Raw genomic sequence first — 16,731 nt, 5'->3', positions numbered from 1 at the left:
ACGTTTAAAATGTAAGAGTTTGTTTTAAGTTCAGAGTGAGGCAGAGAACCACTGGTAATTACTGTTCTTCCGTTTTGCTGCTATTCCTGAACTTCACCACCATCACTGTTATATTATCAGGACAGCCTCTGTAAAAGGACTGTAGAACTATACTCTTTGCACCGAAGTGTGGTTCATCCAAGCGTTCCTTGATGAATCGGACAGCTTCCTCGTTGCTGAAAGCATCCCACAGACCATCCGACGCCAAGATCATGAACTCTGGCTGCAGTTTGTCCAGGTCAAAGGTAAGAATATCGGGGTCGGGAATGACAACATTCAGGTTCTTCAGAGGGTAATCTCCTAAGGAGCGGGACATGGCCAGGATCCCCTGAACGCGCCAGGAGCCATTAAAGCTGATAAAACCACCTGGAGAGAAACACCAACACTTAGAGCAGTTCTTTTAAAAGTTAAAGCATTTCTCTGGCTTCCTGCCAGACCCACCCAAAAATTCATCCTGCAGTATCCTGAGGTTATACAGATGTTACGCATCTCAAAGAGCAGGAGACGCCTCTAGTAAATCTCAGAGTGCTGCAGGGAAGAGCCGGATTTTGGCTGCTAGTGCTGTGGAAACAGCTGAAGCAGTCGGGAATGGCTCTGCTTTCAAACGAAGCAGCTTCGTGCTCTCTACTCCCCCAGAGAGACCGACAATTTACTGAACAGAGGTATTCCTGTATGACACAACTTACTGTTCAGAAAGCCTTACGGCAATGTTAAGACAAAATTACTGAAAGCAAATCTTCATATTCTTGTGTTAGTAAACACCTCCTTTTTCTGTGTGGTTGACGTTTTCCCCAACTCAGATCATCTATGAAGGAAACAACACTGCAAACACCCTGCAGTACGACTCACGTCTCACTTTTAAGGCATAAAGCGAAGAAGCAAGTGCAGAAACATTTATAGGCTCCTCTATCAAACTGCCTTGAATGAGCAGTGTCGAAAAGGACCAAAAAACTGTTGTGAACAAACCAATCACAAAATTTTACTTCAAGTCAGAAAAATGCAATGTGTGATCTGACTGATTGATTTTACCATCACCAGGATTAAAGCTACTACTTTTTGAAAATATATTTTATTGAGGGGTTGCTTATAGTGAGATACGTTTTGCACTGAAATCGATGACTCTGACGCAGCCAGCACCTGGCTGCTCCACAGTCTGATTGTGCCAGGGAGGGAACTACACCGTGTTCAAGGTCAAAAGAGTAAAATTGAGGCACCTTCAATTCCTGTGCGTGCATCTGCGTGCCGCTGTCGGCACTGTTTCAGAGCAGTATTCCTGTCATCTTCACATGAATGAAAAGTCACTTGAGGACAAATAATTTGCAAACATGGAACATTAAAATATATGACAAAATTAGGTGAACTGTTGTCTTTTATATCTGCAAGCTGTCTGCTTTGGTGCTCTTATAAATGTCTTTGTTCTTTGTAGTTATGAGAATGTTTTCAGCTCTGCACTTCAGCCTATGCGTTATTTGTCAGTCACCTAAATCTTAACGATAGCATTTCCATTCCTGGTTGGCTGATCTAATCTGTAAATTCCTTCTGCTTTCAGGTGAAACTACATTTCATTTAATGGCTCGTTGTTGTTTAAAGCTTAAAACTTGTTTTGTGTTAAAACCAGCAGAGAAAAAAACTTTTTAGTTGGGTGTTTCCATGAATACTTCTACGGAGTCTCCATTATGAGGATGTTTCCTTCTATAGTCAAAAAAAGGAAGGACTGGGGAGCCTACTGCAACTCCTCTTTAGATGTGTGGTCAAACAAACCTCGTTCGGCGGCTGCTGCAGGTTTTGAGGTTGAACGTGACACAGCCACCTACTCACCAGCCCAGGGGGGCGTTTCGTAAGCGATTGGGACTATAGTAACTGGTGTGTAATCGTGTGCACGTACTGGAATGACAAGGGAAGCAAAATGCAATTCAGAAGAGGCAGTTTTAAGTAGCCATTTTACACAGAATTAGAGGACAGCAATGCCTGCACCCGTTACTGCACTTGCAGAGGAGACAGCTGATGCTGCTGACCCACTGAGCACACTTACTCTAGCCTTTGCAGGCCGAGCTTATGCGTGCAAAGTGATTTTCAGTGCCGTTCTCACGTGGCACCTGCAACTGCCTACGGCCCAAGCGGAATTCCTGTGGTTTGCTGAAGTGTCTGTTGGCACTGCTAGTATTTCCTTTTATAAAGCCATCCATACAGAACACATAAAAATGCTCATGGAAAAGCAAACATTCTGCAGCACTGGCTGCCACTGGAGAAGAAAAGACATTAAAGAAATAGAAGTTTTTTGGCAATGGCACAAACATTTTGCATGTTAGCAAGAGCTGAGCTCAGAGGATTATGTTCAAGGTGAATTTCTATCAGTGACAGTCACCTTGTGGCTCTGCAACTGAGTGTTTCTTCACAAGCCAAACCCACGGTTGTTTCAAGGCCACTGTCTTACGCTGATACTATATGCGTCGCTCAAGCTCCTGATCAGGAGAGTCCTTGTGTTTTCTGGGGAAACCAGCATCCTTGTGTTGCAGGACACACATTCCCCTATCCCACAGGGTCAGAGTGGTGGGACCCCGGTCTCATTCAGCTGCGAGACAACAGCACCACAGCACTCGTGAGGGTGCATCAGCCAGCCTCTTGTGAAAATAACAGTCAGTCTTGACAAAACCCCTGTCACTGGTGCTGGTAACTGCCCAGCCATGCTGCAGAGCAAGTAATTCCACAGGATGCAGCGCCTCAGCTCAAAATGGAGGGCCCTGCCCTGTTCTCTTAGCTGTTCTCTTTCCTTTTGGCATTTGGCTGCAGACTTCTGTTCCAGTGACCTCTCGCTGCGCTGCAGGAACTCCCAGGAGAAACCCGAGTGTCAGCTTCTGGGGCTTCAGTGCGAGAGCTGCTCGAGTCCCGTCGGACTGATAAACGGAAATTTTTTTCAGGTTGTGAGCTGACTAAGACTTTGTACGCAATTGCTGGGAGCGGGGAAAAGAGAGGGGCTGAAATCATTCCCCACCCACTGACAGCAGCAATCAGCGAGGCTCCTTAACGTCCACCACGGCAGCAAAAAATGACGGATTAGTTTAGAGTTGTCATCCCAATGTTAACGCCCCGCTGAAATGCACCGGCCAAGTCACGCTTTTCTTTGAGCTGCTGTTTCAGGCTGCCTCAAATTGATTTATATCAGACTGAGGTTTGAAGGATATTTTCCCAATCGTGGCTATATGCATTTCAGTTTTAAATGAAATCTAATCCTACTAACACAAATGTGCCATCGTTTTATAACTACCTATAGGGCGCTGGACAGTGCAGCTTGATGGCGCAATGTAAAGTTGGAAAACCGAAATGTAACATAATGATGTGGTTATTGTCGCTTTCTTCACTTGTACATGACAGGAAAGTATCTAGAAGGTGGAAAAAAGTCAGGTACTTTTGTCACAGTAGCAACGTAGGCTTGATAATTCCGTTTGGGCACTTTGCTTCAATTTTACACTTACTGTATGTAAAGAAGGGATGTTCCAACATGTAGAAGTATCCGGCAGTAGTATAAACTGGATTGTATGTTTTTAACAGCACTGTGAGGCATATCAATCATGATAAAACAATGGGGCAATGGGTAACAGAGAACTGAATCCATTAAGTCACTAGGCTGGCTATTTAGCTGCAGATAGTTGTAACATTTACTGGTCTATTGAAATAATTTCTTCCAAAGTTGGAACTTCCTGCAAAAATCCAGGTTCATTTTTCCTGTTGCTGTGTTACAAAGCCTCACTTCTACACAAAAGAAATGCCCAAATTATTTTTTTTCTCCTAAGTGAAGGCCTTCTCTAAGTGAACAATTGCACAAAGGCCCTGGACGTGGCTAAGAAGGAAGCAATTTTACAGAAAAATCTCCAGATTTTATTGATAAATCCCCCAAGTACACCCCCCAAGTACACAGTTGAAGCAAAGTGAGACCAAGATTTTCCTATTCCTCCTTCTGAGGATCTGTATACTTTTTCTTCCCCTTTGGGGAACGTACGTGACCTCGGCTCTCCGTCTAGCAGTGGGAAGGATCTCCACTGCTCTTACACCTCCTCGGCAATAAAAAACAAACGGAGAGGAAAGCGCACATTGCGCACGTACGGGCATTTATGCTGGTGTGAGCGTATTAATAACATGTTGGTTCTAAAAATGTTTTATACTCAGGGAAAAACTTGTTATTTCCACTTTACAGCTGAAGACGTGGAGGCAGAGAGGCAATGCATCTCTGGAGGCAATGCTCACCGGTAGGTTTAACACAAACAAGAGGAACTTTTTTTCTTCGTCAAATAATTTGCTGCTGCAGGCTGCTGCGGGAGCCAAACCAGAAATGGGTTCAAAAGAGACTCTGACAAATTCATGGAGGATTGGCTATTAAACTTGATGATCCAAATGTAACTTCTAGCCCAGGAGGTCGCTAAACTGACAAGTGATGAAAGTGAGGAAGATTTATTGCAGAAAGGTTGCTGTTTGCTATATTCTTTCCCTGTACCCCTGCTACAATTTACATGTTTGTGCTCATTAGCAGTCACTATATGGGAACAAAAAATAGCTTTGATGAATTAGATTCATGCTCTGCTTATTTTAGGAACTAAACCGCACTCAGGTTCAGACCCAGCCTCTCACATAAAGGCTGCTGATACGGTTTGGTGTGAAGAAGCCTGTAACACTGCTACTCCTGTTTATTAATTTGCTCCCTGCAGAGATCACAAGGGAACTGGCCGGGACGGTCAACTGGCTGTTGAAGATGAAGGCTGCTCTTCTTACTCCGACACTGGCTCATTAAGGGATAGGTCAATCTGTTTCCATTTCTCTGTCGGCACCATGACATCCCACTGCAAAGTGCTGTATTAGTAATGGAAGATTTTATCTGCTGATGCCTCAGTCTAGTACTTTTTGGTCTCTCTCAGGGGAAAAGTCTATATTATTGACAGAGTCGAAAAGACAAAAGATGAACCTTCAACCCAAAGCAAAACCATTACAACTCACCAGCTCTTTTAATCCTCTTCCTCTCTTTCAGTTGGTAGGGCTTATGATCGTGTGACAAGGGGATAGCATTCCCATCCTTGTCACACAAGACTCCTCGCGAATCGCCAACGTTGGCCACTGTGAGCTCTTTATCCGACAACAGTGCGATCAAACAAGTTGTACCTGGAAAAAATAGAAGGGAGTGGGAAGCAAAACAAATATATGGGGGAGATATATATATATAAAAAAATTATTAGCAAGAAAATGTTCTTCCTATTAATAATAGCAGAGAGGGGCTGAAGGGGGAGGATTGTATTCCAGTCTCCGTCTGAGAGCCGGCTTTTCCTAATGGCCAAGGAAAGTAAGAAGAGAAAAGTACAAATTAGCCCCAGAGCCCACTCACAGCTTCTGTGAACTGAAACTACTGCACTGGAGCGTGCATGGGTAAAACAGAGCTCTCTCCCCTCATCCCCTCAAGCACTGAGGTCAGTTTTTAATTTTTTTAATTGAAAAGAGGAAAAGATTTGACATTTTTAATTATTTTAACCTTTAAATGCACAGAAAATGTCATTAGTCATTGACTACTGTATCTAACAGGCATAGTATTTGTTGGCTAAGGTAGCAGGAAAATATTGGAAAAATTGGCTGTTTTTCAAGTGAGAACGCTATAGTTTTTATTTTCCTCATTTAAGTGGAATGAATGTTGAGCAAAGCAGAGCCCATTAAGACCATGCCTTTTCTGTATTTTCCCCTTCTAGCTAGTGCGAGCTGTATTCATAAAAACTCCAGCTATTACAAATATTCCTTGCATGGGCTTTGGACCAGATGTCACAATTTCATTCATATTTTAGAACAGAAAGATGGCAAGTAAGTTTTTAGATAAACACTAATAAACACTAAAAGAGAACATGCCTGGCACTCAGTTGAGATTACATGGTGCTGCTAAAATTTTTATGAAAGGTACTCTAGTGTCCTTCAAAAGTAAATAAAATTAACTTAGTGGGTGCTTTCTTTTCCTTTTAGGTAGACCAGAGCAGCACACGGTTGAGTTTTCACCTCTTTTGTTAATTTACATCGGATTATTCATTTTAAAAAAAGGTGCATCCACAGCTGGGGTGCTCTGGAAGAAGCACTCAGGGCCCCAGCGATGAAACTCAACCGACAGAAGTGTTACAAAGCAACGTGTCCCTGCTTGTACGTTTTCATCAGACAAAGACGCAGTTTTAATGAAAATGCCGGCAAGGGGGCATTCCAGCGCTGCCTACCATCAGTGGCATCCTGACCCCTGGTTTTGCTCCTGGGGAGCTATATTGGGGTTTAAGTCTATGCTCTGTGCTCTTAAAGCTGAATTCTCATAGCTGCTGCTTGTTGCGTCGCTGTCCAAACCCAGAATTAAAAACTATGTTTTGCTGTTCCCATGTCAGTAGTTGAATATCCCATGACTGGTATAAATAAAATAGCCAGTAATAAACAAGTTGTGTTTAGATGCACTGTGTTCTGAAGATTTATTTTTAACTTAATGGTCTGTCTTGCACAGCTCTAAACTAGAGCTATTTTTTCACGAGACAGGCATATATACATAAAAAATTTTTTGCAATTGACTGACACATTGCAGACCTAAATGGATATAGTTTCCCATTTGTGGCTAAACCCCCCTGCTAACTGCACAACTTAATGGCTCATCTAACGACAGGACGTGCAGAGGAACCTGTCCACCAGGATCACCCGAGGAGCCCAGCAAAATGAGCTGCCTGCTCCAGAAATACCTCCTCTGAAGACTGAACGAGATTGCGCCGAAGGGTGTGAAGAGGGCTGTGCTGAAAGGGGCACCTGCCAGCCTGATGCCCACCCTGTTCGGATGCGGGGGTCCAGCCTTAGCAACCTGGTGAACAGACCCGCTCTACCGCCACAGGACTTGGTAGTTAAAATGCCAGTATCCAAAACACAAAGACAACAAAATAATAACGAGGGTAAAAACTACTGTAGTGGGGTGCAGCTGGTCATTTCAGCAGAACAAAATGGGATTTCGCATTTGGGGTCAACTCATTCTCTACCTGAACAAAAGCTAGTAACTCTGCAAATGCATAAAGCTCTGTTCAATAAGAATATTATAGCAATAAATGGCACCATCCCTTGCTTACATTTATGAAACTCTCCTTAGCAAATGTTCAAGCAGCATCGTGCTGACAATCTGCAAGAGACTAGAGGGCTGGTACCTGCTGAAGCTGGTCTGACATTTTGTCTAAATTTCAGAGAGGAAAAGAACAGCCCCCTTTGCAATTTGGCTTGAAAACAAAACCTGTGAGGTGTAAAATGGGGGCAAAAGTGAAAGCCCTGTTGGACGGGAATAGAGAGCCAAAACCAACTCCAGAAGGATCCCGGCGTGCTGCCAAAGAGGGACCCACGCGCCGCACACGAGGCTGCAAACCTCCGTGAGCCACCACCCAACCGATGCTTCTTTCTGAAGAGGAGAGCTCCCGGCTTTACCTCTAGCTGCCGCCTTGGCCTGACATCCGCCTTTGGAAATTCATCAGCTCTCCTGTGTGCAAGACCACTCTGCTGCTCCGCAGCTTGCCTTCCCCCTTCCCGTGACACCAGCCCAGCGTGTATTTTTCCTACAGGCAGTAGTAAAAATCATACGTTTCCTAGTAAGGAAAATAACTGCAAATAACATCCTAGAGCCCTGGTGTTTAGAAAGGAAAATGCTTCACAAATATAGTCATTATTACCACAATTTATATAAAAATGATAACTTTGAACACAGTCTTCTTGGTTGTATGATCTGTCTGAATGAAAGAGAACGAGCGTCTGAAACAGGAGAGACTTTCCAAAGTGATTTAGGAAGGATCAGTTGTTTCATGGTCCCTGACTGATGGCTGAGCTATCGTTAAGTCCCTGACCTCATGCTACCGCCTGCCATTACATGAGAAAACAAACTTATTTTACTTTGTTTTCTTTTCCATCTATTTTTATTTCAGTCATTTAACCTTGTGTAGAGTTAGAAAACATCGTGCTCTTGTCAGCTGCCTCAGATTTAATGCAATTGCACAACGGAAAATTCCCAACATAAAGGGTCTAAAATTGAGAACACATGTTATATTTAGTCCCTCGATGCAGCTGCCTGAATAATACCCTGCTGAGCAGTTTACAAAGAAAATCACCAGAAAATTTAAAACCCGTACTATACTGCCTGCAGAGATAGGGGTGGGGTTTTTTTGTTTGGGTTTTTTTTTAAGTCAGGTAAGATTATTGGTGTTGTATTTTAGTATTGGACAAGGCACCTTGTAAAAGTCAAGGCTGCACCGGCTCTACCAGTTTTTAGATAACTGCTTTATCGAAAGGAGGAAAAGTCACCAGAGTGCAAACAAGACCTGATTAATATATTAAAAGGCACTAGAGAGCCCAGGCGTGATCCAGCTCACCCTGCAGCTGCTGGAGATCTCGTGTTTCGTGTGTGGCATCAAAAAATCCTGCTGATGCCTGGCTCCAAATCCCCGCTGGCGGGGCAGCTCGGGATGAGGACCAGAGCTCTTGGGCTCCGGATGGCCCAAGTTGGTTGAGATTCCCCCATTGCCCTCGTTTCATCCTCACCCATTAGCAAAAGTGCAGTTAATCTCACCGGGTGTTCACTACGTCGCTTCTTTTCTCCCTCTTTGCTGAGTTTTCCTTCTGTTTTCCAAGCCTTGCATACCCCACAGGTTTCAGGCCATCAGCACATGTAACCTCTTCCCTTCCTCTTCCCCCTCATCACTCTCTTCGACCCTGAATTTTTGGCCGTCCCTTGGTGAGAAATCACACCTCCACCCTGCCCTTACCTCACGCTCTTAAACGCAGAAGTCCCTGGCCACGGCTCTCCCTCCTGAACAGCTGCCCTTCCCACACGTGCCTTCTCACTGCTTTTCCCAGTCCTCCCCCACCTCTTCTGTGGCTCTTTGCACACTCTCTTTCTCAGACAACACTGAGAAACAAGACTTCCCCCTCCTACGTTTTAACCATTGCTTCCCCATTTGCACAACACATGCTGAGGTTCCTCGTGCGCTGCCTCCCATCGACCCGTCTTCCTACTCTAGTGAATTGATTTTAACATTTTGTATTCGTTACTGCTTCTCTGGGTCTTTTCTTTTGCAGCGCATCTTTTTAATGCCCCTCTCTAAAAAACCATCATTACCCTTGATGATTTTTATGGCTATCACTGCTTTCCTCTCTCACCTGTGAGCTCACTGCAGATGCCGTTTGCAGTCACTGCCAGAGGTTTCTTTCCCTCCAGCTCCACGCCACGTCTCCTCCAACGCAGCCTCTGCCCCAGGCTCGCCATCGAAACGACTTCTGCCGGTACCGTAACAGCGTCTTCCAGCTGCAGCACAGCCATCGAGCTTCTCTCATCCCTCGTACCTGCCTCCAGCACAGCCAGCTCAGCACTTCTTCTCGGCTGATGAGACACTCTTGTCTCCTAGTTTTCCCCTTTGCTTCTCTAATCACAAGCATCTCTGTAGACCCCTTCATCCCTCTCCTCTCTCAAGTCCAGCCTCTGACCAGCCCCCAGGCCGCTCCCTAGGCTTGCTTCTGCGTAGCCTCGTCTGCAAACACGTACATCACCCGTGTTTCCATACAGACCTCCGCGCCTGCTTCTCCACCCTGGAGGGGTCTCTTCTCTCAACTAAAGGGTCAGCCTGTTTTCTTTGCAGATATTTATCCCAACACTTTCACCGCCCACCTCCTGCAGCCTGGTTTGGATGGGGTGGCCAGTGCCATAAGTTCTCTCCCATGAGTTTCCCGGGCATCATTTCCCACTCCAACATCCCAAGATGCTGCCCTCGAACCTCGAGTTGTTGAAAAGCCCCATCAGGCACCTTGTGGTGCCACCATGGCAGAAGGAGCAGAACATTTTGCTGCCTCGTCTCCCCTTTCTGACACATCCGATGTGGAGTTTCACTCAGCTTTGCTCCGTAGGGGAAAAGAAGAAAACTGGCAGAACGATGACCTCAAAACCAGAGACCATCATCATTATCTTTGGAGAGACCAACACTGTCCTCTTAGCGTTTGGCCTAAAAGCATTAAACCCCAGAGGGCTAAAAGCTACATTAATTCTCGCACAGGTAGGGCTTGTGACAGCTCGTCTGTGTTAAACAGAAGTCTGTGCAACAGGAAATTGGTCTAATCTCATCTCTGAGATGGTCTGCAGGAGGAGGAGGAGGTGGGCTGCGCCAGCTGGGACCACTGTAAAGCTGCGGGGAAAAAGATCCCCAGTAACCTTAATTAGAAAGGGAATATCCTGAGTGCCTGGACCTGCACCAGCTCGGATGGCCACGGCTTTCGCAGTCTGCGTTTCGTAGAGTCAAACATAGACCTGGGGAAAATTTCTACGTAAACAGCATGAGCCCTGCACTGACAGTATCTTTGAAAATAGCAGCAGGTTTGAAGCAGCCGGTTCCCTTACCTGGGTAATGAATTGACAGTGGAATAGCTGCTCAGACCAGTCCTGCCTTATCAGTGACTCCACATTGGGTGGGAGGTATGTTAAATCAACCCACACAACCGCTTTTTGGTTAAGTCTGGTTCCCCTTTCACAAACTGATGGTGTACAATAGCACTCCCGTGATGCCTGACCACTGGAGGCTAGAGGTCTACCCATACTCTTTGAGCAGAAATGCATTCAGAGCAACTGCAGGTCAAGAAATTTGGTACATACTTGGCTGGACTGATTAAAAAACAAACAAAAAACAACTCAAAAACCCCCTTCCCATCTTTTTTTCAACAGTGGTCAAGCCTGAATTCACACAATAATTAGGCAAGAACTAGTATTTTCGAGCTTCAATAATCTCCAGAAGGAAACAGAATTACTCAGAACAGTGCAAAAAGTGGGATAAATGAAAATATAGATTTACATTTACACTCCACTAGCGACTCACACTGCATATAGGTCCTTTCTCATTTATAGACCATGCATTTCCACTTGCCTTACAGGGACTTTAAATCCTAAACAATAAGACTCCAGTAGTTTTCAGGGCAGATACGTGATGTTTTTATCATTAATATAGCTGTCCTCTGTGCCCATCTGCCTCAGTTCCTCCCACCGAGACCAGCCATGTGTCTCCTGAATTTCTATTTTACATGCTCTGCACATACCCCTCAGGTAACGCAAATAAAACTTTGATTATAGCCTTTGGAATAGGCAAGACTGAGAAATACACCGTAAGTAAGTATATGAGGGAGGGTAAGGGAGTCTCTTCCTTCCCAGTTGCCAGGAATATGGATAAAAAGTGGTGTGAGACCATCAAATTCATGAAACGCTGCCTCTGCGTGCCCTCCGAGTGACCCACCAATTCTAATCCAAGGCCATAAAAATAAATCTAATCATCCAGTGCTTATCTATAAGATAAGCAACAATAAAACCAAGCAGCAGACATTCACGTTTCACTCGTGCTATGACAGTGAGAGGAACTGTGGGAACTGCAGGGGCTGAAGCCCTTTCCTTGCTCTGATGCTCCCCAAACCACCATGTTTGCATGGAAGAGGGACAAACCAGGTACTGAAAACAACAGTTCTCCAAACAAAAATGATCCCAACAACCTGTAACTGGGGTGGGATCACTGTAAAACCTTTTGCTGGGATGGACCTTTTGCTGGATGCCAACGATCTGCGCGCCTCCTCCTTGGTTGGTTTCTGATCCAAGGCGCCATTTCTCAGGTGCATTTTCAACTTCTCTAATGACATCCTACCTTCATCAAAGATTTTGTGAAAGGCCAAGCTAACTGTGCTCATCAGCACTTCTTCATCCTTTACTCCTTTATAGGTTACTGAAATGTTTAAATAGCTACACAATTTCTTTTAGTGGAAGCCATGCAGATTAGAGGAAATGCTATTATAATCTCCAAAATATACAATTTCAGCAAATTACAGGGCTAACCACCTGCGAATGAAATAAACTGCTGATCACTCACAATACCTTTCAAAAATACATGTGCATTTTTAAAGCACCCACCTCCTTTTCCTCAAATGTCTTGCAAGGTATACGGGACTGAACAGCCTATGCATCATACAGCATCCCCTCAGTGCTGGTGTTTCCTACGCATGGGCTGCACCTGCCCTTTCTTTCAGTTAACAAAATTCTTCTGCAAAAGTCAGTTCTGTAAAGCATGAACCTAAAAATAACCATTCTGAATACTGAAGGTCTCGTAATTCCTTAATCATCACAACATAATTGTTTTTCCCCCCCAAAATTAAAAGAACTCCTCCTTTTAAAATAGATTAAAAGAAACATCGGATTCTTAGAAATACATAGAAACTACTTCAAATCTTTGTAAGATTGTAGCTTAATTTCCACCATGAAACAATTCCTACCTGCTGCATGCAGTACTATTTTAAGATTTTGTATTTGAAACAGAGAATCATGTTGTATTTTTATTTAGATAGATCCTATTTTCCTGGCTAATCGACGAGTATGTATATATAACTCACCCTGTTTACCAGTAATCATATTATATTCATCATATTTGGGATATATTTACAGACTAACAGTTTCACATAGATGTTCCAACTCAGCTATGTAAAAAATACCTAAAAGTGTTTTCCAGGTAGGAAAACAGGAGCTGGAAGGAAGTTTTGTGCATCAGGTATCAAAAGTTAATTACTGAAGAACGGAAACCCTTTTGGGCAGCCTCTCCATCATCCAGACTGCTCTGACATTGCCTCATCAATACCGCTGCGGAAACGGGGAGCGCTCCCGCCTTCGCACTATCCTAGCGCCACATGATTAATTTCTTATCCTTATGAAAAATAATCTTAATACAAAGGGAATCTCCCTTTCAGTTCAAAAGTCATTTTCTTGGCATCGCTCCCATATTTAGTTTCACCTGAACATCCCACTCAGCCATTTAATACGCTAGAAGTAGAAATACGTTGAAAACGGTTTATTTTTTTCTGGTTAGAAATGTCTTCATGTCACCAGGGTAATTAAAGTGCAGAGAACCACACGTGCAATCTCCTCTGAGGACGGGCTTGGGCGTTCTGCAGCAGTTAAACCTCCCGTGCAGCCTTGCAGCGACACGACAAGAAAAAATGCCTACGCTAAGGTCTGCACATGAGAGGAAAAGAAATCTCTTGCTGACACTTCCCTGTGTCAGGAAAAAAACCAACCTGAAAAGCACAGGTTGTATAAACTGACAAACAGAAGTTATTGCTTTCAAGTAAGAATTACACCTGGGTTTTTTTCCCCCCAATCTGTTGTTGAACATGTTTTCCCCAATTCCGAGACCCCTACAGCAGAACTAAAATTTATGGGCAATTTCGTGTAATTTATCTCCTTTGAACTGGAGGCATCCCTAGGGGATCCGAGCAACTCTGACCCAAGGCAGTAACTAGCTTGGCTTCGTTTAGCTCGGAAACCGTGCTGAGCAATCTCAGAACAAAGCGGTGGGATTTCTATCGGGTCAAAAGGCCGGCAGAAGAGGAGCCGGAGGATACCACGACCCTTCCAAGCCGTTAACAAAATCTGCTCCCATGAACCTAGGGTGTTCAGGAAGAAGTTGTACATTTTTCATTGGGAAAGATAAGGGTATTCTCTAAAATAAGACCACCTTAACTTTTCTAAGGAAGAGCTGGATCAAAGTTTAAAAACAAATAAAAGCTACTAAAAGTTTTACAGTGAGATACGCGTAGTCTACTTTGTTAAGATTTGTCCCAAATTCTGTGATCCATAGGACAGATCTTCTATGGATCCATTAGAAATCTTCTAGAGCTTTGCATTTCCAGTTATGGAAATATACCAAATTTCAATGTAAAACACAGTCTGCAGAACTGATCACACAAAAGAAAAGAAAAAAAAAAGGGATTCCATCCTCTTAGCAATTTCAGACAAATAAACCCCTCCACAACCACAGTCCCAAAGATATTAAAGGTGTTACGTTTATGACACTAACTGGCTTCGAGTGAGTCAGTTCGGTACCGACCTGCTGCAGGATCCACCCCACATGTTAAGCCAAGCAGAAGTTTGCTGCTGGCGGCACAGGGACAGCCGATGCTCGGTGATTTTAAGTGTCAGCAATAATGTCAGCAATGCCGCTGCTCCACACGCTGCCCCACAAGGCCACGTAAGACCATGACTGACCTTATCTAGTTGAAAAATGTTATGCTAGGTGCTCAGCACTCTTATTAGTGACATTTAACTGTAACAAGGCCTGTAATCACATGGAAAAAGTAGGAGCAAAATGAAAAAAAACTTGCAAAAAAACCCAACCCACCAAAATAATTAAAAGAGTCCAATTTATGCCGAGTCCTGTGACATCTCTGGCTTTATCCCAGTCCTGCCTAAAGGACCAAGGCTGCAAAATTTCATGTGAACCCCAGGAACTGACCTGCACTTTCCTGAGGTGTCTGAGCCATAAATACCAGACTTCAGCAGCTATAAATAAGGTGTCAGCAGGTAGGTACTGAACTGAACTCAAGACATACAATTAGGAAATCCTTCACAAACAGTGTAACTAACGGCGAGCTTATAGATGCTGCGCACATCTCCGCATCGCTCAGCCTGGACGGGGCTGTTCGAAAACCCCCGTTGCGGCTGGGACTTGTATCCGACAAATGGTTTTCACTACGACTGCACTACCCCTCGGCTCCTGGGGTTGGGTTTTACGAAGGACTAACACCCATCGGCGGCAGGTTGCAGCTAATTTCATGGAGGACCACCGTAAATATCTGCTGCGCTCTCCAGCTGGCCCTGAGGCACTCGCGTGACAGATCGCTCGCCTTAACTCCTGAACAAATAAGGAACTTACTGGTATACGGGCAGAGCTGTACAGCAAGGCAGTATTTAAGAGTTATTTATTCAGTGCCCAAGGTGTATCACCAAATTACAAATACAAACATGTACCCCGTCCAAAGGGATCGAGATCTTACTTTGTATCTCCTGTGCTGGCAGAAGAGCAGGAGCAAGAGGAGGAGGAAAAAAGGGATGAGGAGTGATAACACACTGGAATTACATACAGTTAAGGAGGTTTGTGATTTAATTCAACATCCTCACTCTGTCCCCATCCCCTCTGTTATCCAACACACAAAATTTGCTGATGCAGATTTTACTGGGCTGTAAATTGAGGCTGGCTGGCCTGAGCAAGGGTAGAGGCTTAAATCAAGCTGGTGACTTTTCCCCTTTTCAGGTTAATCAAACTCAGCGGCTAATCATCTTCCAACACCCGGCCAAAAGTCACCTTGGACCGTACTTTTTTCCTTCTATATTTTCCAGCTGTATCTTCCAGTTGTCTGTATCAAACCCTACTTTGCCCATTTGCAAATGCAAAACCTCCACATCTGCTGAACGTCTATTTTTTTAGGGCTGAGTTGTCACCTTGGAAATCATCCTCCCGGCATGTGGCTGAGTGAAGACAGCACAGTTTGGGGGGAACTTTTGTATGAGATCAGCAAATTCAACTGGCAGACGGAGCCCAGGCGAACACCCTTCTAAAGATACGCCCAAGCCGCTGGCAGACAGTGGCTGCAGCCTGTAATCCAAGAGCTGCCTGGAAAAGATGCACACGGAGGGAGGAAAAAGCACTGATGTTGCTGAGACTCGGCAACTGCCACTGTTAGAAAGGTATTACAGCACGAGGAAGAGCCAGTTTTTGCCTGTTTATGACCAACTTCTTTACCTTAATGGGTTGTTAAAGATTATGGATAGGGTTTTTAAGAAAGCTTGAGAACAGAAAGCCTCCTTTTGTTCCTGCTCCTTTTTCCTCCTACATCTCCCCATGTATAATTCAAACACTGGGAAATAATGGAAAAGGCTAACAGTGATTGATTGTGGCGTGCAATGCAGTTGTGCATGCAAAGCAGGGCTTAGCACGAGCTGAACGCTGCTGCAAATGGGGAGAGCGCAAGGACAGATGACACAAAGATGCATGCAAGAGCGCAAGCGATGTCCAGAACACAGCAGCACCCTGAGATCATAAATCCCCGTGCCTGTGCATGTTCTTGATGTTATCACAAGGTATTTTCTTCTCAATGATTCTCCTCTTAAAACGTTTTCAGAAGAACCCAAATGTTAGCTTTTCATACATGACATGGCAAAGCTAGGAGCAGCGAGACTGAAGATACTCATTTCAATACTGAAATTTAGCAATTGCAGGCGTAATGAAGGGTTTTGCAAAGGTGTAGCCAGTGATGATTTTGTGCCGCTCCACTCTGCTACAGCAATGCTGTGTATGCTTGTCCGGGTAATGATGCAGGAAAATTTAATAAGGATCTCCAAATGGTCTGTCAGGTTTGTAGGCAGGACAAACTTTGCTGCCTTCATTGCTACTCACAAGACATTTCAGGCATTTATCTCTGCGCCCATCAGCAGGTGAAAAACCTCTGCCGAGATGGATGGCTTTCTTCCAGAGGTCTGGAACAGATATCCTCTGTGCTGACAGTGAATTTCCAGCGCGCTGCATTTTCAAATGCTATCTCTGTCTGATATCTTTCTAATAAATAATAAAAAATAAGATAAATCCACACTCACGTCTGTCTACTTGTGCAACACATGCATCTGAAATTGAGGAAGAACACTACGATACTGACAGCGACCATCCCAAGCGATGGTGCACATCAATCTACAGGTTTTTAAACGAAATCTAATACAAACTTATGCAAAATAAACCTCAAACAGTGGTTTTAATTCTCCAGAGCTTACATACTTTTTAAGTCTTTCATTAGGCCAAAGATACAAACAGGGAAGACGGCAACCAGGGAGTGATA

At 44.3% G+C, this 16,731-nt stretch overlaps 1 protein-coding gene across 1 annotated transcript in view; it reads right to left on the bottom strand.

The window, feature by feature from the left end:
* PPM1L (protein phosphatase, Mg2+/Mn2+ dependent 1L) overlaps positions 1 to 16,731 on the bottom strand; it is a 100,467-nt gene continuing 83,736 nt past the window's right edge. Inside the window, exons 3-4 of the mRNA XM_059822890.1 lie at positions 5,026 to 5,187; positions 1 to 405 (exon numbers count right to left, since the gene is read on the bottom strand). Of these exons, the coding sequence (XP_059678873.1) occupies positions 59 to 405; positions 5,026 to 5,187 (509 nt within the window). The 3' untranslated portion in view covers positions 1 to 58. The remainder of the gene's footprint in view (positions 406 to 5,025; positions 5,188 to 16,731) is intronic.

The sequence above is a fragment of the Gavia stellata genome, chromosome 11 (assembly GCF_030936135.1).
Source record: "Gavia stellata isolate bGavSte3 chromosome 11, bGavSte3.hap2, whole genome shotgun sequence".
Lineage (NCBI taxonomy): Eukaryota > Metazoa > Chordata > Aves > Gaviiformes > Gaviidae > Gavia > Gavia stellata.
The sequence above is the reverse complement of the archived record's forward strand: the minus strand, read 5'-3'. Positions and strand labels throughout refer to the sequence as shown.